This window comes from Lissotriton helveticus, chromosome 12 (assembly GCF_964261635.1).
Source record: "Lissotriton helveticus chromosome 12, aLisHel1.1, whole genome shotgun sequence".
Lineage (NCBI taxonomy): Eukaryota > Metazoa > Chordata > Amphibia > Caudata > Salamandridae > Lissotriton > Lissotriton helveticus.
In genome coordinates this window covers 6,170,287-6,195,679 of record NC_136073.1, presented here as the reverse complement: position 1 = coordinate 6,195,679, position 25,393 = coordinate 6,170,287, and the positions used below count along the sequence as shown (strand labels likewise).

At 47.9% G+C, this 25,393-nt stretch overlaps 1 protein-coding gene across 2 annotated transcripts in view; it reads left to right on the top strand.

Annotated features, from left to right (window-relative positions):
• Positions 1 to 25,393, top strand: part of STK11 (serine/threonine kinase 11) — a 131,864-nt gene that overhangs the window by 11,452 nt on the left and 95,019 nt on the right. For both annotated transcript variants that reach the window (XM_078670860.1, XM_078670861.1), the window contains exons 2-3: positions 14,933 to 15,016; positions 19,292 to 19,381. In XM_078670860.1, the coding sequence (XP_078526986.1) occupies positions 14,933 to 15,016; positions 19,292 to 19,381 (174 nt within the window). The remainder of the gene's footprint in view (positions 1 to 14,932; positions 15,017 to 19,291; positions 19,382 to 25,393) is intronic.

The following is a 25,393-nucleotide window of genomic DNA, read 5'->3' as shown; positions in this document are numbered from 1 at the left end:
GTTCCACCCGCCCCCAGATTACAGTAAGAGCAAGAATCAACACACAAAAAATAAATAATCACATTGCAGAGGTACGCCGGCCACCACTCCTGGGAACGTATTCAAAACGAGACATCAGAGTCAAACAATCAGATCTCCACACCACCTTCGGCACCACCAGGGTGAGCGGCAGACTCAGTCTCAGGAGGACGGTCAGGCAAGGAGTCCAGCCAGTCATTAACAGCATCCGGTCTATCAAAGAACAGAGTACGCTCATTATACTCGACACGAAGTCTGGTGGGGAAAAGCATAGCATAGCGTAGACCCCGATCTCGAAGACGTTTCTTAGCACCACGAAACTCCATCCGTTGTCTTTGAACCTGTTGGGAGAAGTCCGGGTAGAAGGTCACTGTGGCATTCTCGAAGGCCACCGGGCCCTTCACCCGTGAGGCCTGCAGGATAGCGTCCCGATCCCTATAATGAAACAGTTTAGCCACAATAGGCCTTGGCGGAGCACCCGGCTTAACTTTGCCCCCCGGGACACGATGTGCGCGTTCAACCGTGAAAAATTTGGTAAGCCCGGAGGGGGCAAGATGGTTTAAAATCAGACCCTCAACCAGGAGATCAACAGAGTGGGGTTCAGGGTTTTCCGGTACACCAACCAGGCGAACATTGCAGCGACGTGCCCTGTTTTCAAAATCCTCCAGGCGTCGGGTCATGAAGTCGTTCACCCGACGAAGATTCCCAACCTCTGTCTGGAGCTCCGAGACGTCTTTCGTGAGGCTAGATGATTTAATATCCAATGACTGCACCCTCTCATTCGTCTTGCCGAGATCAGCACGAATCAGATTCACCTCAATGGCCACGGTATCAAGTTTGTGGGCCAAGGCCTCGTACTGAAGGCCGGTGGATTCCCTCACTCCCGAGATGGCGCCCATGATATCCTGTAGGGAAGGCTCCGCCGATTCTTCCAAAATTCGTTCAGAGGCCGTACTGTGGCCAGGTAGGGCAGCTCCGGGGGACCCCTTAGATTGAGTATAACGGTCCATAACGTTCGTCTGAACCGGCGCTCCGCGCAGAGGTGTTTTCGTCTTGCGCGTTTCTCTGTCCCCTCTGCCCGCCATTTTGAAGATGCGGCACGGGACAAGCCACCAGGGTCGACGGGCCAAACACCCAAAACTCAGGATCAAAAGTACACCAAAAAGAAGGGCTCAACTCGGGAGGAGGCCACCAAACCAGCAAATAGACAAGAGGAAAGCCCCGTGTCCGAACTGTCTCCAAGTCTCAGCCAAGCGCGATACGCACACTCGTGGCACAGGTCGAGACAGAATCGAAACCGAAACTCAGGAAGGGGGTCTCACAAGGCCAGGTCTCCTGCCGTTGTTGTTCAATTCCAGGACGGCCACAGATCTGCACCCCTTCCCGGGCGCACCTCAAGGGCGGAGCCCAAAAGTTCAGACCACCGTAGCTCAGGAGTACAAGATCCAAAGCAAATTCCGAAAAGTGCCAGGGTAATCAGCCAAACGTCCTCTACTTGAATTCTTACAAGAAATCAGGATCTAGTCAGGATAAATCGCCGGGAGCGGCGAGGGTCCGGAGAGCGCTGTGCTCAAGCGGCCATCACGGATGCCCGCCAAGCTCCTCCCGGAAACTTCGTTTTTAATATTTCCAGATTGCCACCATGTTGCTTCAGACGATATGAGGGCTCACATTGGCAGCAATGGTGGAGCGGGAGGCAGGGTAACAATAAAGCTCCACCATCAGTAGGGCTATGAACAGAGCAATGCAGTCCAGCAATAGAAGGGGAGGTGTTTAAGAAGAACAAAAAGAGGGGTTAGGAAAAGCAGCGAGCAACGGACTAGAAAGGGCGTGGGAGAGCAACCTAGAGAGTGTGGTGGAGCGGCAGGGTGTGACGTGGAAATCGACATACAGGGGAGAGAGCCTGCTCCCCGGAGGACTCTCCCTGTGTATATCCATTGGAGGCCTCTCCCTATGTCCGGTGCAGACCGGGTACCGTATCCTTCTGGACAGTGCCACACAGGTCTCTGGCTTTGTCCAGCAGAGACTGGGGAAGTTCTATTTGTTGGATGTCTTTTCTACAGCGCCCTTCTTGTTATTTTGGAACCGCTTCACTACATTGTTACTTCTAAGAACGCGTATCCCTATTAATTACAGAGATGCACTTTCTTCTCTGTAGTTACGGTTCGTTCCTCGTTTTTATATAAAATCCTGTTCTTGCATCCTTATTAACTTTAACTCCCATCATTCGAACAATCTGCAACAAGCTCGGCAGAAACTTAATTTAGTAGGAAATCTAAGAATGTGTATTTGTAAAGCGCAAACTACTCACTCTTACGGGTCTCAAGGCGCTGGGGGCTGTCGTGGAAATTAAGTGAGCTATTGCCCAGAGTCACATGGTGCTTGGCTGAGCTGCCCCCGGAGCCGCGAATCGAACCGTGAACCCTGTGCTCCGAAGTCAGCTGCCCTGGCCGCTGCACCACACCTCTCCAGAATGTGCTCCATTTGGTGCTGACTAGTTTGTTTTGTTTGCTTTGTTCATATTGGGGTCCCAACTATTTTTTTTTTTTTACTTGCCAATAAAATGGGTTTTCTGTTGGAGATTTTTCCCCTAGTTTAAATCCAGAACTGCTGAACTAATACTGACCAGCATTTTTGGCTTTGCACCCTTTCTGCAAATTTGGTGCCTTTCATTGGTTTCATGGAAATCTGTTTGGCTGTTTTGGAGCGAGTGTATACTACTAATTGTTCACAATATTGTAGGTCGTGTGAACATTAGTCTCCCAGTTTGGTCTTTGCAGCTTGACAATGGCCAAGATTTAAAGAAGGCTAGTTGTGTGTTGATGGATGGTTGTAGTTGATGAACAAAGAGATGAAGTGCACAGTCACAGTCACTGCAGCGCCACACAAGTGCTTTGTATAACCATCTCAGTTATAAGCTTCCTTGAAAAGTTGCTTCTTAAGCTGTTTCCTGAAAACTAAGCAGTTAGGCTCTGCCCTATTGTGTGGATGAAAAGAATGCCAGGGTCTGGCTTCCTGTGCAGCTAGCTGTACTCTGCTGTCATTTAAAGTCCTTACGGTCATGGTTCACTTTGGGATGTAGATCTGATGCTGTCTAAAGTTTCATCAGTGACAGATTTGTACCTGAAGTCATTCACAGCGCTGCCCTACTACAGCATCCCCTCTTGCTTCATACGGACAGTAACCACCACCTGCGCAGCCCCGGGGCGGCTGCTCATTGTACAGGTTGTGAAGATTCTTGTTAGTATCCTTCTCAAGTGGGAGGCTGTGCAGATGCAGGTGAGGAGCTATGTACAAGGCTTAGTTTTTTTTTTCCTCCAGAGTTTTATATAGCGCGAACTAGACCCGAATCGGGTATCAGAGCGCTTTACATAGCACCAGTTACGTTACATGAGAACACACATTCACTTTTTGTTAGGCACAGGGAGATTAAGTGATTTGCCCAGAATCACAGGATGTTTGGCGTCGTTACCGAGACTCGAACCCAGTTCCTCTAGGTCCGAGGTAGAGCGCCCTAGCCGTTAGGCCAACTCCTCTCCCAAGTCTGGGCCAGGGGTGTCTGCTTTGACTTTAGAAAATCGGATCCTTGACAGATTTTCAGGCTATGACCTAGTTTACATTTACAATAAATGCTCCTAAATCTGAATCCTTTACATAGCTTCTAGCAGTCTTGAAAACCTGGCATGGATTGTCCTCTCGTGCACCGCTTTTGCTCAGCCCGAAGAAATAAGCAAGTTGTGGGCAAGGTCTCCTGATCAAGAGTTGAAGTCCTAAAACGCTGTTCCAGGTCTTTCGGTACCAGGTGAGTTCTGCTTCAGAGGAGTCTGTTCTTGACCTGTGTGCTAAGGCACCCTGCGGACCTTGGGCACCACCATGTGACTAGGCATACCTTTAGGTAGAAGTGTCCTGCAGACTGAGGGAACCCCCAGGAGAATGACCCAATGGCAACACCGGTGAGGTATCCGCAACCTGCGACTCTTGTACCCTCTTATTCAGCAGGACTCCGATCTACAGTTAGTGCATTGTCACCTGGGGTGGTTGGGGCGCAGGGGGATGTCTGGATGACTTAAAAGGTAACGTACTCCCTGTATAGACAGCTATTGTGAGGAATGTGTCGGCTGTGTCTGTGTAATGGCAGGCAAGTTCAGACGTGCCTTCTTGTCTGAACATGGTATTCTAGCTGTGCTCCCTGACCCTGGATTATTACTGCTGGTCCCACCCTTGAGCACAATTCCTTCCTACCAGAAACCTTTGCTTTTTATTTTATGGATCCACCTCTTTTCTTTGATTGAGGTGTTCAACTGCTAAGAAACGCTGCAAGGTTTCCTAGTAATATAACTTAAAGCTAAGAGACTCTGTGAGGTTTACTAGGAATATAATTTAAAGCACCTCTCTGCCATTCCTAGAGTTGCAAAGCCTCTGTGCACTACTTTCGGGGATTATATTGCTGCTCTGTGCCATGCTTTACTCTGGCAAGCATAACCGCTTGAATATCCAAGTTAAGAACTCGTGTTCTAGCTAATGTGTGTTCTTCCGTAAACAAAGCAATTGTAAAACCGGTCTGTGCCCTGCCTTGAGTCTATGGATTGCAAAGCTTTTTTGTGTGCCTTCCTTTAACTCACTGATTTGTAAAGCTGCCCTGTGTCCAGCCTTAAACCTGTGGATCGGAAAGCTGCAATTTGTTCAGCCTTCAGATCCAGTGACAGTAAAACTGCTCCAAACCTGTGGATTGTGAAGCAGCTAGAACGTGTATAATGTAATGCAACTTTAAACATGGGATTGTGGAGCAGCTTTAAACTTGTGTATTGTATGCAGCTCTGTACTTGTCTTGAATCCCAGACATTGTCATTTCAGTTGTGTTCTGCCTTAAACCTGGGGATTGCAGGTTTGCTCTGCTCTCTCCCATAAACCTGTTGGTTTGTAAAACTGCTCTTTGTGCCCTGCTCTAAACTTGTGGATTGTGAAGTGGCTTTTAAACCTGTGGGTTGTGAAGCGGCTTTTAAACCCCGGGGTTGTGAAGCGGCTTTTAAACCTGTGGGTGGTGAAGCGGCTTTTAAACCTGTGGGTGGTGAAGCGGCTTTTAAACCTGTGGGTTGTGAAGCGGCTTTTAAACCTGTGGGTTGTGAAGCGGCTTTTAAACCTGTGGGTTGTGAAGCGGCTTTTAAACCTGTGGGTTGTGAAGCGGCTTTTAAACCTGTGGGTTGTGAAGCGGCTTTTAAACCCGTGGGTTGTGAAGCGGCTTTTAAACCCGTGGGTTGTGAAGCGGCTTTTAAACCCGTGGGTTGTGAAGAGGCTTTTAAACCCGTGGGTTGTGAAGCGGCTTTTAAACCCGTGGGTTGTGAAGCGGCTTTTAAACCCGTGGGTTGTGAAGCGGCTTTTAAACCCGTGGGTTGTGAAGCGGCTTTTAAACCCGTGGGTTGTGAAGCGGCTTTTAAACCCGTGGGTTGTGAAGCGGCTTTTAAACCCGTGGGTTGTGAAGCGGCTTTTAAACCCGTGGGTTGTGAAGCGGCTTTTAAACCCGTGGGTTGTGTAGCGGCTTTTAAACCCGTGGGTTGTGTAGCGGCTTTTAAACCCGTGGGTTGTGAAGCGGCTTTTAAACCCGTGGGTTGTGAAGCGGCTTTTAAACCCGTGGGTTGTGAAGCGGCTTTTAAACCCGTGGGTTGTGAAGCGGCTTTTAAACCCGTGGGTTGTGAAGCGGCTTTTAAACCCGTGGGTTGTGAAGCGGCTTTTAAACCCGTGGGTTGTGAAGCGGCTTTTAAACCTGTGGGTTGTAATGTGTGCTGTACTCTGTCTTGACACCCAGACTTTGTGATTCTGTTGTGCTCTGCCTTAAACCCGGGGATTGCATATTTGCTCTTCTCTCTCCCATAAACCTATTGCTTGTAAAGCTGTGTGCTGTGCTCTAAACCAGTGGATTGTCAAGGTGCTTTTTTCGGTTCATTTCTGGGGTAAATTGTGGGGTCATCTAGGCATCCTTTTTGAAGTCGTAGTTTGAGGTCATCACTCTCTGGCCTGCATATGAAAATCTCAGACTTTTTAACCCTCCAACTCCTGGGTTTTAAAAGCACTTGTTGATCCCCAATTGAAGCAGAGTGCTGCCTTTCTGTGTGGGCTTGGGGATATCGCGTCTCTGGAGCACCTGCTGAGCCTTCTGGGATATAGGTGGTTATGGTACAGCATCAATGACCTATGCAGCATAGCTCAGTGGAATGTAAAAGTTGAACTAATAATTTCCCATTCTGTTTACTCTATTCTGTTTAATCGAGAGGTTCTTTGGTTATTCAGTGAATCTTTTTGTACAGAAGTCTAGACTCTGGACCTTGACTGCATTGTGAAAGTGTCTTTGCTCTAGATTCCTAGCACCATATTGTGGTTTGAAATACAACGCCACCTAGCCTTTGGTATTGGCTCCCAGTAGTGTGGAATAAAGTATCTCTTTGTTGTCATTCTTGGTTCCTCGCAGGTTCTCTGGGTCTGGATAAAGATGCCACATTGCCTTGATTCCTAGCAGGCCTTCGCTTTATGAAATGAAATGAAAAATTATATTTATATAGCGCCGAACTACCCGGAGGCCTCGCAGCGCTTACATTGATTGCTAAAGCGGGCTACCAGGGAAGTTAACAAATTTTTGTGTACAAGTGTGTTTTCAGCGCTTTCCTGAAAGCCATCCTGTTTGGGTTCCCTCTCAAGGCGAGGGGAAGGGAGTTCCAGAGCCTAGCAGCCGTGTGGGAAAAAGAGCGACCACCCCACCTTGCTTTGTTGATTTTTGTTGTGGTCGCTAGATGCAGTGATCCGGAGCGGAGGGCTCTGGGGGGGTCATAGGGCACAACTAAGGGGAACAGGATGGCAGGGCCCGTTCGATGGAAGGATTTGTGCACAATGCACATGGCCTTGAACTGAGCTCTGGCCGCAACTGGAAGCCAATGAAGATCTTTTAGGGCATGCTTGGCTGACTGCCAACGAGGGATGTTGTACAGTAGGCGAGCGGCACAGTTTTGTGTGACCTGGAGCCTATGGGTCACTGCTACCGGAGCTCCTAGGTATAACGCGTTTCCATAATCCAGGCGAGAGAGGATCAGGGCCTGGACCATGATTCTCCTCTCTTAGAGAGGGAGCACTTTCCGGAGCATCTTCATAAGCCCCACACATGTAGCAGCTGTTTTGGTAGCTTGAACCGAGAAGTCGAGCGCATTGTCGAGCCAAATGCCCAGGCTCTTTATCCGGGGTTTGGGGGGGGAGGGACGCCGAGGCAGGTGGGCCAAATAGAGGCCAAAGAAGTCCGCGGAGAGTTGCCCAGCAGCATAACCTCCGTCTTCTCTCCGTTGAGTTTGAGACAGGAGAGTTGCATCCACCTAGCAACAGCCTCCAGACAGGGGCCTAAGGTGTTGGACGACCCTTCCGTGTGGTCAAGAGAGACCACCAGTTGGGTGTCGTCCGCGTAGGTGACAATACGCACACCAAAGGGTTGGACTATCCCCGCTAGAGGTTGCATATAAACGTTAAAGAGCGTGGGGCTCAGGGAGGAGCCCTGAGGCACCCCGCAGCTAAGAGGATGTTTGGGGGAGGCTACCTCATCCTCAAACACCTGGAAGAAGCGCTCATCCAGGAAGGAGGACAGCCATTCCAGTGCCGCGCCCGACACACCCAGACCCATTAAACGATGTAATAAGGTGGTATGGTTAACTGTGTCGAACGCGGCGCTGAGATCGAGTAAGATGATGGGTGCCTTTCCTCCCCGGTCCAGCACGGCTCGGGTTTCCTCCGTCACCGCAATAAGGGCAGTTTCGGTCCCGTGCTGGGGGCGGAACCCTGTCCGAGAGGCACAAAGCAGACCCGCTGATTCCAGGTAGTCTACTAAGATGGTGTTAACGTGCCTCTCAAGCAATTTACTCATCCAGGGGAGTAAGGAGATTGGGCTTTACAATGCGTAGTTGCTTGTTCTTCGCTGTTGGTGGCTAGTTTCTGTGTGTTTTGTTTGTAGTAAAGCCTGCTCTTGGTTGCTGGTGGTCTCGAAGTATGGAATGAAGCGTTGCTTTGTTTCACTCTTAGTTCCTGGTGCTGTCATGGTGGCGAATAAAGTGTTGCTTGGTCTTCGCTCTTTGTGGTGTCTTGGTATCGAATTAAACATTGCTTTGTTTTCACTCCTGTTTACTAGTGGTTTCTGTGTTTGTGGAATGGAGTATTGCTTGGTCTTAGCTGATGGTTTTCTGTATGAATTGAAGTGTTGCTTTGTCTTTGCTCTTGGTCCTTGAAGAGGACTTGCTATGCTTGGTCTTTGCTCTTGGTTCCTAGTAGGTTCTCTGTGCTGCTTTGCGTGCTCCTTGCTCTTGGTTTCTCGGGGTTCCTAGGAGTGGTATGAAGCATTGCTTTGGCTCTGCTCTTGGTTGCTTGTGGTTCCTAGGTGTGAAATACATCATTGCTTTGGCTCTGCTGTTGGTGTCTTTGTGTAGAATGAAGCATTGTTTTTTGTCTTCGCTCTCGGTTTTTGGTGATGTCTTAGTATGAAATTAAATGTTGCTTGGCCTTCATTCTTGGTTCCTAGGAGGTTCTCGGTGTGTGAAATGCTGCTTTGCCTGTTCTGTGCTCTCTGTTCCTCTAAAGGTCTCTGGGCATGGAGTGCAGCATTGCCTTCTTTTCGTTCTTGGTCGATTATTCAACATGTAGAGTCCAGTATTGCCTAATCTCTGCTCTGTAGGCAGGCTTGGAGACATTTTTGGTTGTAGAATGTATTCTGTTCTCCTCTTGGGATTCTATTCTAGAAAGGTAACTGGGTGCATACATCCTCACTGTCTTATCTTCACTCTGGGATCTGTTCTGGAGAGGTTGCTGCAGGGGCGTCGTTACTTAAGTACCCAGATCGGGGTGGAGTTATTCATAGGCCTCTTCTTTCTGCAACTTGGCAGACAAACGCTTCTAATTGATGCCAAAGAAAGATGTGTTAATAGAAAAGCAAAAGAAGAAGGAGGGATGGGTGAAAGGATGCGTGTGTGTATGAATGCGTCGGTGAGTAACAAAAAGTGGGGGAGGAGGTGAATGGGTGTAAGGAGGATGGGTCAGTGCGGATGCGCGGGTCCAAGAAAAGATGGGTGTAAGAATGCGCCAGTGAGTGAAAAGATGGGGAAAAGGATGAATAGGTGAAAGGATGAGTGACCGTGTGGATGGGAGAAAGGATGGATAGCTGAGAGAATGGTTTCATGGATGGATGGAGAAAGACTGAACTATGCCCGAATGAATGACGGAATGTAAAGGTGAAATGATGGATATCTGCGGGTGGATGAAAGTGAAAGAATGAATGGATAGATACTTGAATGGAAAAGACAAGGTAGGCCTTCTAGGGAGGGGAGGGTTCACTTGCTTCAGTTGCCTGGTGCCATCAGGGGATTGGTCCAATTGGGGGATATTTTCATTTTCTGGCTACTCCTAGGGTTTGCTGGGTAGGGAATGTGAGGTTAACACCTAACCCCTCCAATTGTTTGGTGTGCCTAATTTCAGCCAACAGCTGTTTGCCTTTTTTTTACCCAGTTTCTTTGATGGAGTTCCGTGATGCCTGGTTCATTCCAGGGCATCAATCAAGACCCAGTCTTGCAGTTGTGCTCATTCTAAACTGTTACAGTGGATCTCGTAGCTCCTACCAAGGGGGGGTCAGTCTTGCAGAGTTCAGGGAACCCTCCCCGTTGACCACTAGGTAATGAAATCACTCCCTTCTTGATTTGCCTGGTTCTCTGCATCTGCTCCTTAGTATTCCAGGAAGGTGTTCTGCTGCCTCGCTCTGTCTCTCCTCTTTGACTGGGATGGGCACCGTATGAGTTCATTTCCAGCTGTCCTCTCTCCTGAACTCTTGCTGTTGAGGTGCTAGTTTAATGATGTCTTGTGGTTGGAGCTTGTTCTGAAGAATAGCCCGAAGATACTGCCTTGGCTGATTGTGCGTTATACAGAGCTGCATCGCATAACAGCGATGGCTTAAACTTCTACCTGGTGTCTCTTCATTTTCACAGCGTAGCCCGAGGTGGACTGTGGGTGACAGTGGAGCAGGCCTGGCCTTGTTGACCTGTGTGGGTCGGACACTGCTTGCAATACTGTGAGATCTGACTGTTTTAATTTCTTGAGGAACTTGTCTACCTGGTGTTGCTTCCCCATCCGTGCCATCTCCGTGAACTGACGTGTGAGGTGAATGAGGTTTAGCAGTTCAGGATTCCCTTCCACACAGGTTACACTACCAGCAGTAGAAGTCTGAGCTGCTTCTTTACATACATGCCCGTTACAGCACCAACATCGCTGCAACCTTTCCACACATGCAGGGAAGTGGGAAAGTACGCCAAAGCCATCACACCAGCATGAAGGATGTTTAGGCGTAGAGTTGTTTAAAAAAGGTTGTGTTACCATTGTACACATTTTTGGTATGGTGCTGAGATCAGTAAGCTTCATATTGAGTGTTGCGTCTATTTTTGGACCCTCATCAGGACAGTTGTTCCATTTTGAAGACCACTCCTGGCATTTGGCTTAAAGTTTTTGGATTGGAGATTGGCTGTGGTATATTGAGTATGTGTGTGTGTGGCTACTTGGCGTATGTTGTATCCTGTGGTTTGTTATCTGCAGTTCTGTGTTCTTTTCTTGAGTCTAGCTGTGGTTTATTGTGCTATATGTGGTATCCACATTTGGGCACATTATGTGTAGTTGTAATGATCGCGTATAGAGTCTTTCTTCCAGCGATGGGGCCCACTGACTACGTTACCCAGAGTTGTAAAATCTCCTGACTCACTGAGAGAAATTGGGTTTCATATCAGAGACTGTACCTAATCAGTTTATTAGAACGTGGATGTGTGAGATTATTGTAATAGAAGTGCACCAGGGAAATCTAATAAACAAGGTGGCACTGATTCGAGTTCATTTGTTAAAGAGTTCATGGGTTGGTTATAAACCAATATATGTTCTTTGAACTCATAAGTGCTCTTTCCAGTACATCTGGTTTGCTTTGCTTACAGACCGTTTGTTAACTCATATTTTGCTAAAGTCACTGTAGGGTGATTGAAAACTTGAATTACGATGCAATGTCATCTGCCAGCCATTAGGCAGTCCACGGTTGAGTTTGTGGATTACACTGGATGCTGGTGTACCTTTGTGACCCTGCACAATCCCACTCTATCTTGACGGTTTAATGCTGGAATCTCCAAGGTTACTGGAAGGTAAAACATACCCAGTTTTCTGTAGCATGGGTTCACAACATGGGACTTCAGCAACAGATACTTTGTGTTGTTGCAGAGACCCAGAGGATGTCCCAGCTAGAGCGGACGGTCATGAAGTGGGTCAGTGGATCTGGTCTCGTGTTGCTTTTGTCAGAGCTCAGCCACCAAAACGATGGTTTGAGTTTTAGTTGCATCCCTTTTTTATGAGCCCCAATGTAACCCAGTATAGGCCTAGGTAGTTGTATGACCTTTTACCTTCATTTGCCCTACCTTGCTCTATATAACTGCTTTGGAGCTGACCTTTTACCTAGTTGAGTGCTGAATAAATGTTGTGTGGTTTTCTTCAAAAACGAGCCTAATTTATTATGCATGAGGAATCTTCGCATCGCAGCAGAATTACCACCTTCTGCATAATAACTCTGTATTAAAGTCACCGCTATTGTCATCCTTGTCCGACAGGCCCGCAGTACCATGACACATCTAGGTAGCACCTCTGAGGGTATCTTTCGGGTATATAAGTACCACATCTGGGCAAACCAGAGGAGAAGCTTCCATGCTGACACGAGACCCTGGAGTCCCTGCACCCAATGGTCTGACATCCCTTGCGGGGTGTTCAATTTGAGACCAAGACGGGGGGTACTTCGTTTTCTCCCATCAGTTTTGGGGTTCGCTCTTTGCTACGGGGATTATTGGCTTTCCACCTACATACATGCTAGGTACACTTAGCTACACATGATTACTGCCAACCATCTATGTGCCTGCATATATTCACTGTTTTAGCACCATGGTAGAATTCTACATTTTATTTACTTTGTTTTGCTTGTAATCGTATATATCTGTTTCTGTCTAACGGTTGTTGCATGCGTATTTTACACTAGCATGACGCTGGTTCGATAAATACTTATTGAAAATGTACCACTGTTTATTCTGTGTATCTCTCTGTGACAAAGTGATCATGAGTGACTGAGTGAAAAGTACTGCACTGTTTCCACGATCCCTGAGGGGTCAGGATTGTCATGTTCGATAGTTGCCAGAAAGTATTCACTCCTAGGTGGGATGAGGGGAGGGAGGGGGGACTTATCGTGGCACTGTGAGCGAGCTGGTCTACAGACTAACATATCCTTTAGGTGTGTCTGGAATCAGTCTGAACACAATCCCTTAGTTTGAACGCGCCAATCCTATGTAGATTAGTAGGAACTACATGACCCCCTCATGTATGTCGTAGTTGGCGACTCTAGGGGTGTTAGGCTTCTCTGTACGAGGGAACCTTTGTCGTGATACATCCTCACGTTGGCGATAAAGAAATGTAACCCTCCCTGTCTTCTAACTGTAATGATTAGACTTGTCCTCCGAATCTGGTCATATAATTGTAAATATAACTATGATCATGATGACGTTATATATTTACAATGTATTGGTTGTGCTAGGGGCTGGCATAGCCCTATAGTTGTTAGAACTTTGTAGGTTTTGTAAACAGTGCAGAATAACAGGGCTTTAGTTGAACCAGTGGCTCTCGGTGTGTGTGGCTTCGGAAGCAAGGTGTGTAACTCACGGGTCAGTGTGAATGGTTGGTGGTGTGAATAGTATAAAGGACGCTCCCACCGGGGAGTTAGACGTCCGTGTGGGGGTATGTCAGTGTGTGTCAGTGATTGGGGTCAATAGATGATGTCGAGGAGGCTCTCACTATGGAACTGGATGCCCCTACTCTGGAGAGTGAGGGGGTCATATACTTTTATGCAATGGCGGTTAAGGTGGACAGGAGGCTCACACTGGGGAGTTGGATGTCTGTGCTAGCTTGCAGTTTGGGTGGGTACAGGGGGCAAGGGGTGTTGCTGGTATGTTCGTTGGGGTGAGGAGAGAGCGTAGTGGAAGCACATAAGATTGATAGATCTTTGGGATACCATTACGTGAGGAGAAGGAAGAGGTTGTGGGTGGAGTCCTGGGGTCATCACACAAGTTCATATTGAGCTAGAGGGGTAAGGCTTTCTGTATGACTCGGGTGAAAGCATGCTTTTTAGAATAAGAGTCTATTATGGGGGAAGGCCTGCAAAGGATTGTAGGTATTCAAAGGTCATAAATCAAATTCTTGTTTTATGGCTGGATGATGCTGTATAATGGGAGGATGCTTGGGGGATTTCACGCAGTCTTGAACAGGTGAAAGTAGAGCTTTCGTGTTACATTTAGACATGCAGGGCTTGGTTGAAAAGACCTTCCAGCAGGTAAGATTGACGGAGGGCTTGATACCATCTAGACTAGTTGACCATAGCTTCTGATTGTGGCTTGCGCCGGATTGATTCTTGTTGTGACTGGTTCTGTAGAAGGTGATGCATCAGGGAATCCTGGAGAATAGCCAGTTGTTAACCATGCTCATAAATTCCAGATGGTTGACGGGGGCTCTTATTTTTGCCAGGAGGGAATTCCATAATTTGACACGGTGTACCGAGAAAGCAGTAGCACCAGGTCTGCATCTGCAGAGCTAGTCCTGGCTTATTAGGCTGATGAGCAGAGAGGGAAATAAAAACCTGTTCATAGTCAATGGTTTGGGCTGGCATATTCTAGGTAAGATTTACAGAAGTCATACATAATCATTGAAATTACATGAAAAAAGCATAAATTCGTATTTCTTCTTCGTATGAACGAACGCCATAAGCGGAACCGAATCCGTGCAGCTGTAGCGGCCTCCCCTCCATCTTGACCAGCTCGCTCCTTCCGGAGTAGCACCGCGCGGCGTATGTGCACCTTTCTTTCAATAAAGAGGGCGCCATGTGCTGCAGGTGGTCACTTGTTTCCAGGATCCGTTCTTCTGTTAACACCAATAAAATAGTTTATAGAGGCACGTGTATGCTACTACTCCAAAACTAGCAAGCAGTTGGAAAGCCAACAGGTCTGGCCTTGGCAAGCTGGTGTAATAATTAAAAAAATAAAAATTCTATTGCAAGCATGTGCACAGAAATAAAGGAACTGACTCTGAATTTGTCACCTAAGAACCTAGTTTAAAACACACTATGACTACATAAAAATAAAGAAGGGATAGAAAAAAATTAGCAAAGTTTCATCCAAATAGGCATTTGGAGTTTTAAAGTATGTAAAAATGCCACAGTTTAAAGATGGCTTTTGTATGTTTGCCAAAATCAATAATAAAAAATAATGAAAATAAATCGGCAGATTTTTGCATTTCTAATCTGGGGAAATGCAGTCCCTGGTAGTGCCCTAGTACGCATGGCTTCTGGGCACGACCCACAGAAGTCTAAGGTGAGCTTTGCATTTTTAAACAGTGAGTTTGTAAGAGATTCAGAAGAGCACCCGGCAGTCTGTCTTTGCACGTAAGTAAATGTTCAGTTTTGTAGCTGATTATATCAGGAAAGAGTGTGGCTACCGCCTGCTGTGTGTGCTGTGTGTGCTGCGAGTTTGTACTAAAATATAGAAGTAAAATTCAGGTACTAGTGAACAACCTTTCAAATATCGAGTCTTCCCATAGGACATTTTTGCTTGTGAGTATAAAGATACAAACTCGTTGTATGAATTGTAAGTATGTTAAAAACTTATGTGTTTGCCTGTTTCTGGTTCTGTGGGAGTTGAGCTAGCTCATCCGTAATCGAAGCTGAAGCTTGTTGAGACTGTCGCGGGCGTGTACCCTGAGCTGTATCTCTCCGCTGTGCCTCTTTGGTCCAGCGTAGAGTTGGATGGCACCAGGTCCCTCGTACTAACTATGCTTTTTCTCTCTCCCTCAGGGAAATCCAGCTCTTGCGGCGGTTGCGGCACCGGAACGTCATTCAGCTGGTAGACGTGTTATTTAATGAAGAGAAACAGAAGATATATCCTTTACTTCATGGTTGTGAGGAGGGCTTTGTGAAAAGTACTAAAGTAATGTTGTCCGTGCTCCGCCCTCATTGTTGCTTCTCCCTTTTAGTGAAAATTGAGAGGCTCAAGGTGCACCAAAACGAATCCTGCTTCAGCACTGTATGGTGGTCCCGTCGACTTGTGAAAAGCATAAAGTCCAAGCTCGTTGCGGGATGTTTTAAGTGCAAAGGCTGCCCCTCTTCTCCCAGGTGTCCTGGCACAACAGACTGACTCTCTCCAGACTTCTGTGTCTCCACCTCCCCTTCTGTGTCTCCATCTCCCCTTCTCTGCTCCTCTCTGCACTAATCCCCGCTGTTCTGCCACTTTACAACTTTGTCTCTCACTTTTCAAAGAATAAAGCTTGCCCTATTTGTAAGTAATCCAACATGTCTTCTCTCATCCATGGTAACAAGTTACAACACGTGACCTGCAATCATTGATGATGGAAAGACCTCAACAAGTAAATGCCAGATTCAGGAGTAGAGCGGTTTTTACAAATTGCTGAATTTAAGAGAACCTGGACATTCTATATTGGCCTCTGAGGCAGGGATGGTGTCTTGAAGCGTCTGCTGTACAGCAGACGGCAACACCTTTTATATGAAGCAACGGGGACTGTGCTGCAAGTGCTCAAGCACCACAAGGTGTAGCTTTGGTGCTCCCTTACCTTCTGATACACTTCTGAGCCCCCTTTCCACAGACTCCTTACACTTGACTGTGGTGCAGCAAATCATACTTTCCGGGATACTAAAGAGCACAGGTATTAAAATGCACTGTACCTTCTGTAGCAGCGTCTTTAGGAAGCTGCACTATCTTGTCTAGATCTTGTAATGTCCAGCCTCACCACACTGCTGGGAAACTCAAAGGACAAATTCAAAGCGGACCGCTTGATCCAGTGGGTGCATAAAGCGAGCTTTTGGAGCAGGCAGATGGTGGGACAGCACACAGTGGTTGTTTTGGTCATATGACTCAGTTTGAGGTACTCCAGCCTCTAGCGACCCCTAGTGGGGTTCAGAAGACCTCTATTGGAGTTGATGTATCCAAGCTGTCACATGGTTGAGACTTGGTGGGCAGTGACACCTCCTCACGCATGCTTGAAGGTGAGATGCAATGTCCTAAGGACTTGCATTTATCTCACCCCCCCCCCACACACACCTGTGTGGTGGCGGAAAATATCCTGGATGAAACTAACCTCTCTGAGTTCCAGATCAGACATTTGCGAGTGAGTTCAGACTTGTGAGTTCTTTCCATTGGAATGTAATGCGGGCAGTGCTTCTAGTGCCCAGCATGCCCGGTGTTGGTGGTAGTGATGGCTTAACCTCTGCCCTGTCACCGATGTGGCCATCGTCCTACTTTTGCTGAATTCTTTCCAACGTATGGAACTTCAGCACCGGCGGACGCTACTGACTCTATTAAAAAGGATGCCATTAAGGCACGGCTCTTATGGCCTCTGCTTAAGGCTGTAGGCTGAACTTTAGGCACTTGTGTTTAAAGTGAAATTAGATTTGTCCATTGTATCCCGGTGATGGAAAGTAGCACTTCGAGACACTCCAAGGTTTGCAGCAGTTCTGTTGGATCTCGAACCTCCTGATATAGACAACTTTTGAGTGAGGTAGTTGGGTGCCTTGTGGTGTATGGCCGAGTGTGTCATAACGGCAATTTTCAGCTGTATTCTGGCTTCAAAAGGCGGCCATTTCAGGGATTTTAAGTCTCGGGATATATGCGAGTGTTTTCTTGAGCCAGTAATGAGTCTCGAGGCAGCGTTCAGGGAGGCTCTTAGGGGTGCGGTTGTTGATAGAGGGAGTCCGCTGAGGGCCACAATTCCATAGTCTATGCGGGGGATGACTAGAGCTTGTACAGCAGTTTGGAAGTCCTTGGCTGGGAAGAAGGGTTTAAGTTTCCTCAATGTGTTGATCTGGAAATTAGCTCCTTTCGTTGCTTTGCTAACGTGCTGTAGCATGTTGAGCTTGGCGTCAAGTGTGATGCCTAAGGATTTCGCAGAATCCACGATGGTGGGTTGGACATTGAGTGCTGTTAGGTGATTGAGCCAGATTTGGGTGGTGGTAATTTTCGCAGGAGGTGAGATCAGAAGGAACTCAGTTTTCAGAGCATTTAGTTTGAGGTGGGTATCGGCCAACCACGATTGGGTGTTTCTAAGTGTGGAGTTCAGAAGTTTGATGTCTTCCGGAGATTGTAGCTTTAGGTAAAGTTGAGTGTCATCGGCGTACATATGGAATTGTACATTGGATGCTTGGAGCAAGGTGGCGAGAGGTTCCATGACGAGGTTGAACAGTGTGGGGGGAAAGGGAAGATCCTTGTGGGACGCCTAGATCTACTGGCACAGGTGAGGACAGCACATTGTTGATCTTGAACTTCTGAGACCAGTTATGTAGGAAGGAAGTAAACCATTTGAGAACAGTCCCGGATAAGCCCATTCTAGTGTTTAGCAGCTCCAGTAGGTTCTCGTGTTTGACCGTGTCAAATGCTGAGGAGAGATCAAGAAGGATGAGGAGGCAGGAGTCATTGCGATCAAGGATTTGGAGGGCGTCATCAATTATGTGCGTCATAGCCGTTTCCGTGCTATGTTTCGCTCGGAAGCCTGATTGATGAGGGTTGAGGAGGTCAAACTGGTCGATGTGTTTTGTTAGTTGGAGTTGTACACATTTTTCCAGCAGTTTGGCCAGAGTGGGGATATTGGTGATAGGGCGGTAATAGTTTAGGTCAGACGGGTCCGCTGTAGGTTTCTTGAGTATAGGCGTGACTTGCCCCACCTTGAGGGAGTCTGGGATGAGACCTTGTTGAAGGGAGCTGTTGATGATTTTGGTCCAAAGTGGGAGGAGCAGGGGGATGAAGTCTTTTACAGCATTAGCAGGTAGGGGGTCTATGAGGTGATTAGAGGGCTTCAAGGTGCCGAGCAATTTGTGTATTGCTTCTTCAGAGTAGGTGTCGAAGGACGTCCATGATGCGTTATTTTTAGGTTGAGTGTTAGACATTCTGATATGGCTGGGGTATCGGCTTACATCATTGATGAGGTCACTTCTTATGTTGTCGGTCTTTAGCTTAAAGAAAGCAGAAAAGTCTTCACAGTGTGGGGTATCGCTTGTTGTGCTGTTTGATTGTAAGGGTTGTGTCTTGGTTTGAGTTTTGATTAGTTCGAACAGTTTTTTTGGCCTGTTTTTTGCTTGGTCCAGCTGGAGGCTAAAGAAGTCAGATTTTGCGCGCTTGATTTTCCTAAAGTAGGCATTTCTCTTGTTCTTAAGCGTTTTGAGATGCAGTGATGAGGGGTCAGATCTCCAGGTGAGTTCTGCCATTCGCATAGCACGCCTGTCTTCATTGAGTCTGCCGTCATACCAAGGGTTTGAGTTCTTGATGGAGACTCTCTTCAGTTGCAATGGGGCGGCTTCGTTGATTATTGAGTTCATAGAGTCGAAGTAGTGATCGGTCAGTGATTGGACATCCGAGCTATGGCTCACAAGTGCCCATGCAGCACCTTTTATAGGCTAGCTGGAGTGAGTGGACCAGCTAGGGAACCATGGTTTAGTCTGGTCTCCAACATTATTTTCTGACTTTGAAATTCTTTCAAAATCAGTCGTGCAGAAGCAGTTTGGAGATTATTGTCTTGACCAGTACTTGATGGCGACCCTTCCTTGGCAATGACCTGCTCCTGCTGGGGAAGCACCTCGGATAACACTATACCTTATTTGGAGTTGGTTGTTTCTAAATCCAGCTGAGTTGTTGCTTCTCTTCGATTCTACTGGCTAGTCTTGATGGGCAGTGCTCACCTCCTGACTCAGAGGTGCTTGACTCTCTACTCCATTTACTGTCCAACCTCAGTGCAGTGATTCCCCCACACTGAGCCACTCATAATATTGTATGCATTGTCCAACATTGGTGTGTAATCTCCCACGCTGACTCACTAGAATATAATGGCTCATCAGTGGAAACCTTTCAGACTGCCTCAGTTTTGCATGTTCTTCCCACCATTGGTGGGGCAAATCCCCACACTGAGCCAAAGGTGGCATGCCACTGAGAGGTCATGATCTGGTCCTTCTGAGGCGGGGGCCCCTGCCCACTGCATAAGGCTTTGCAAAATGTCTCTTATATTTTCATCCTCTTTTTAAGATCCCCCCCCCCTCACCCCACCTACCTGGGTCCCACAGTCTCAATCCATTCATAAGCATGGTCTGTAGGAAGGCTCATACGGTATGCATTTATTGCTTCTTTGTGGAAGGCCCTTCCTTAACTCTGCCCACGTATATGGTGATGGAGTACTGCGTGTGTGGCATGCAGGAGATGCTCGACAGCGTGCCAGCAAAACAGTTTCCAGTCTTTCAAGCACACGGGTAAGTCCTGCAGAAGGTTGTTTATGGGGGACGAGGGGGCTTGTGCCAGGGTAATACCAACAGACTGAGGGATTGGAGGGAGCACAGTTCTAGATCCAGGTAGAGTTCCAGCAGTCCTCTCTGATGCTTGTCCCCAGCACCTCCAGCGGTTCCAGTGCATGATTCTCGCACCGCTTTGCAAATGCCATATTGACTTGTTTGTGCAATATTTACACTTCCCAGAGTCACCTCCAGAGCTATGGACAAGAAGTCCCTGAAGAAGATAACGGGCATGCCTTGTGTATGGCCTGATATCGTCAAATGGTGGGGGGTGGGGTGAGCTGCAGCTAACCGTTGTCTGACATCTTTAAGACACTTGGGCAGGGGCAGGGTGCAGTACCGGAAATAAGGGAAAGATGTGTCCTCGAGGATTGAGGGGGTGTACAGTTTGAGTGCTTCATGCCCCTCATTTTGTGCACTGCGTCTGAGCTTTAGACAGGAGTCTCGAGCCTCTTTCAAGGTGCACCACATGTTTTTATTTTGTTGCACCCTGAGAGGAGCAATGGCATGCTGGGCTGAGGGGTGCAACCAAGTGACTTTTCACCTCCAGTGGAGGATCGTTCCTTCCTTCTGATTTTGGGATTGGTGAGCTCATCTTTCTTGCACAGAAGTAAACAACATATTTTGGACCTGGCTCCCAGCAGCCCTATTTGAGCCTGCTTGATTCCTTTTGGGTGGTGACATGTTGGTGGTCACAAACAGACTGTGACTTTGGACTTGGCTTCTGGGCTACCTTCCAATAGTGTGGCCGGGAACACAGAGAAACTGTTCCGACAAGAACCCTCTATAAGCTGCTCGTGCACAGCTTGTTCCTTGTAATGCAACCACTCATCAAGGAGGCCTGCCAAATTGTTACATTTTCAAAAACCTTTGCTGTGAGACAGATTTGTGTAACTTGGAATGCAAGTGAAAGACATTGATCCAGTGATACCTGACACTTCTCTGTGCCCCAGGGCCACATTAGGCTGAATGCTGGACATTTGCAGTTTCTGTACATTTCATATTGGTCGAATGTTATCGCACGGTCTGTTTGGTGATGAACTCTGCCACAGAGTGTGCCAACACCTTTTCTTTAATGATTCTTTCTTTCACTGTTCAATCTCTTTATTGATTGCCTAAAGACCAGTAACATGACTAAATTCTAGTTCTTGCTAGGCATCGCCCTTTAGTGCATATTACTAGAATGTGCCATACAGTACTTTGGTTTTAAACCATAACTATCTCTTGGAATAAGCCTACAGTCCTCGACCTCCCAAAACTGAGAGTCCAGACCCAAAGGGAGCCTTATAACACATGGGGTATTTCCTGCAGGGCAGATTGGTAAGCGCTGACTGGAGCTGGAGAGAAGCCGGAGGTGATGTGGGGGCTGGAGTTGGCTGGCGTTGGCTGGTAGGGAGCCATGATACTGTGAGTAACCAGCCGGGATACAGCGTGAAAGATCATGTGACAGTTCAGAGACCGTAGGAGACTAGTAGAGTCCTCATCCTTCCCACAGTGTCAGACCTTGCACGCAGCCCCTCTGGAATCAATGTGTTTACCTGCGAGCCCACAGCTGAAGGGAGGGGGGGTGCTCAACTCCTTTCTCTATACTTCTGAGAGGAATGAGGCATTGGCTTTCATGAAGAAGCCCTACACAGGGTGCTGAGGGCCTAGTCCCACTGCATCAAGTGTGTGGCCTAGACATCCCGTTCCCAATGCTGACCCTCAAGTAGCGAACAGGCTGCTCTGGTGATCTAGGCTGTCTGTAGAAGTGACTGCCATGGGTGGGCTGCTTCAGATCTCTGCATGAACAGGATAGTCGGGGAAGGGTGTGAGATGGAGCTCATGCGGGTGAGGGGGATGGATGGGACTGGATAGAGGAATGACTGTTCGGACTGGCAGGCACACTGACAGTGTAGCAGCTATTCAGTCCCACTCTGCCTCGTCCCTTCATCTCCATCACTGGGACCCCATACACAGTTCTGCCAATACTTCTCTGCCTCCTCTTTCAGAAGTCCTGGTACGCTGGCACCGAGACCCTACAGTTCTGCCGTGCATATCAACCTTACCCTGTAGTTCCCATTCATGTCTGGCACTAGGATCCCACATACAGCTCGGCCATTGCCTGTGCACCTACCTTGTCCTGCATCTGGTCTGGTATTCCGGCACTAGCATCCCACATCTAGCTCCATGTCCGAGGCCTTGCATTTTGAACTGCAGCTCCCCCTGATATCAGCTAGGGGGCCAACACAGAGCACTACAGTTACTCCTTGTTAGAATTGGGGGTCTCTGGTTGGTGCAGGTATACACTTGTCAAACAGGGACTCTCTCCTCTAGTCAGGGCAAAGGACTACTCCTAGAAATAACCCCTGCTCACCCTCTAGGCGGCGTGCCGCGAGCAGACAAGGCTAATCCCCAGAGTACATATGGTTAAGCATTTGTCATAATACACACAATAACTTATCAACCCACCACACAGAGACACAAGACTGTTGTTCTGTAAAAATATACTCTTTATATTAAAACGTTCAAGCAGGCTTAAGATACAGACATAAATGACTGAGAAGAGTTCCAGTCACTTTCAAAATGATGCCACAGTTCATAAAAACAATGTTCCGTTCTTCGGGAGGTCTCTATAACTCTAAAAACGGCTCCACTGTAATCAAGGTTATGTCTAGGTCGTAGTTGTACTGTTCGTTAAAGCTTATGCACTTCGTAGCGCTCCTTTACGCCCGTACGATAAACAAAGGACAAGCCTCACTGACCCTCACGCGCCTCGTGTTGGGCGCGTACTGCGCGGTCGATGCACAGAAGGGATACGAGGCGTAATGCTGCTGTGCGGCTTGTACGGTGATAGTGAGACAGGCTGGTGGAGTATCACGCGTACGGCTCACACAGCGTTGGAGGGCTAAAAGCTTTCTCTGAAGGTGCGCGCCTCACGGACACCTCAGTCTGGAGCGTCGCGCACAGCACCTCACGTACACAGTACTTTTTTCTTTCTTGGACGTTCAAGGCGGGCGGATGCGGGGCTAAGTCGTTCCACGTCGCGGTGTCTTCCCGGAGGCAATGCGAGCTACGGCTCGAGGCTTCTGTAGGCGCGGAGCGCTCGGGTTGAGGATGCGTTGTGGGGAGGCAGGCTTACACGCAGCGTACGCTTCTACCCTGGAGGGGGAGCGGCTGCAGGCGGTGCGGGCGGCAGTACGGTTCACTGGAACGGGGCGTACCCAGCCGCAGTATGCTCTGCAGCTGTTCGCTTAACAGCAGCGGGGCGCTTTCACCAACGTGATCAGAGGAAGATTAAGCGCAGGGCGGGGGTCCGTCTTTACTTTATGAGCTACGGCTCGGGGCCAGAAGTTCGCGGTGCTCGGACCGGACGTGTCCTCTTTACGTTGCGAACTACGGCTCTGTTTTGCTCAGTCACGGTGCTCGGGCCAGGCAGGGCTCGTCTTTACGTTGTCACTTGCGGTGCGGCCAAGCAGAAGTCGCGTTGCTCGGGGGACTGGGGTGCACTGCTTTACAGAATGCGCGACGAGGATTCCCAGCACACTCCGCTTCCCTGGATCAGCGCTGTAGGGACAGGCAGCACGAACAGCAGCTCTTCCTGAAGGGGGGTTAGCGCCCAATGTTCTTGGAGCGCAGTTCAGGAGGCAAGTTCACAAGCAAGCCCTTGGAGATTGTTCACAAAGATGCACAAGTTAAATTAAAGTCTCTCTCAGTCTTTTCCTCTTTTTCTTGCAGCAAGGCACCCACCACAGGCCAGTCTCTCAGGCTAGAGACAGTAGTCCTCCATGCAGCTTTCCCAGGTCCTTCTCTTCGGGCAGAGTTTCTTCTTGGCGTAAACAGGATCTTGTTTCTAAGGAGCAGGGCTCCTACATTTATACTGAAAATCCTTTGTTCTTGCAGGCCAGGGGGCCTGATCCTGGTTCAGCCCAGTTTTGTAGCACTTTGTTTTGGTGACTCTGGCTTCTTCTTTCAGGGTGCAGGGCAGAGACATCAGACGCTCCGCAGGAGGTGGAGCCAGCATTGTGGTGGCAGAGCACAGCCCTATTCAGAGTTAAGGGGCACTCCTCCCACCTATCCTGGGGGTAATCCCTCTTTTCACCACCTGGCAGCCCAGACTGTCTCCTGGAATTCCCCAGCCCTGTCACTCACACAAACTAGACAGCAGATACACATCCTAGCAGAGGCGGGCTGGAATGGTCAGGCAAGCCAATGCTAACTTTCTAAAAGTAGCATTTGCAAACACAGGATATTAAAATAAACTTTACTAAAAGAAGTATTTTATTATTCTGAGCTCAGGCATACTAAACTTGACTTTGTACCATGTTCCCTGAGCCTGCTGGGATTATAGAGTGTATTAATTCCAGCAGCCCATTCTGGCCTATGAGAACAGGTAGCCTTACAATAGTGAAAAACGAAAATGGCTGTAATTCACTATTAGGACATGCCACACACATCAAGGCTTGTCCTACCTTATGTTTACAATGCCCCATGCCCTTGAGCCTACCATAGGGGTGACTAATATGAAGTTGAGGGAAGGTTTAGGGACTGGCAAGTAGGGGCACTTGCGCAGCCAGCATGACAGTACCAGACTGCACGCAGGTTCTGCAATGGCAGACCTTAGACACATTTTACCAGGCCGCTTCTGTGGGTGGCGCAACCAGCGCTGCAGGCCCACTAGCAGCATTTGTATTTACAAGCCCTGCCACTCCTGGTGCACTTTACTGGGGTCTGACAGTAAACCAAATAAGCCAATCAGGGAATCCAATCACCTATAGCAATTTACAGTAGGGAGAGCATATGCACTTTAGCGCTGGTCAGCAGTGGTAAAGTGCCCAGAGTCATTAAACCAACAAAAATAGGTCATAGAGAATATTGGAGGAAGACAAAAAGTTCAGGGATGACCCTGCCAAGAGGGCCAAGTCCAACACTCCTCCATTCCCATTTTTAGAAACACTCCTATTGTAATACAAAGCCCCACACACACCTGCACATACACCAACACACAGCCACCTGCGTACCTTTCTCTCACATATCATACCCTTGTGTTCTGACCCATGTACGCAGGCAGCGTTCTTCCCACCCCATCTAGAGCATCCAAGATCTCCAGTTCTCTTCCTCCTCCATATGCGATGAGTGCCCATGTAGCCCCTTCTCCTCCTACATACATAGCAGTGTTTCTTTTATCCCGCAAGGTTTGGAAGGCTGCTCTGTGCCTGAATGCTTAGTTCACCCCTGTGACATTGTCCCACACAGAGCCCACACTCTCTTCACATGTTCAGTGCCTGAGCCACCTCTGCTTCCCTCATGTGATTGCCTAAATTAGATACTTTGTGTAAAGAGTCCAGGGATTACATTATGAGTGGACGGGGCTCGCTATGGCAATCCCAAGATGCTCTGCTGGGCGGGGGGGGGGGTAGTGTGGTCGAACAGCCTTAGACTTATCACAGAGGAGTGCAAGGCATCTGAAAATACTCACAATCTATATACATAAAAACGAATGTCTGTCTGTCCTTTATGCATTACTACACTATTCATCCGATCGCCATGAAACTTAGGGAAGTTGTTGAGTACACTCCCGCGAAGGTTTCTGCCATAATTGTTTTTTAAATATCGGCCCCCCGGAGCCCTCCTAATCTTTCGAATACTAATGTACGCACCAGATGGAAAAACAAAAAATCGTGTATCCACAAGCACTCGAATAAATAAATAGAATTAAAACACCATTCATCCGATCGCCAGGAAACTTTGGGAAGTTGTTGAGTACACTCTCGCGAAGGTTTCTGGCATGAAGTTTTTTAAAATATCGCGCCCCCTCTCACCCCCCCTGGGCCCTCATAAGCTTTCGAATACTGATGTACGCACCAGATAGAAAAACAAAAAATTGTGTATCGACAAGCACTCGAATAAATAAATAGAATTAAAACAACACTTTGAAATGTTTTCCATATTAAAATGAATACGTTTCAATGACAATGACACAATGTAAATTGA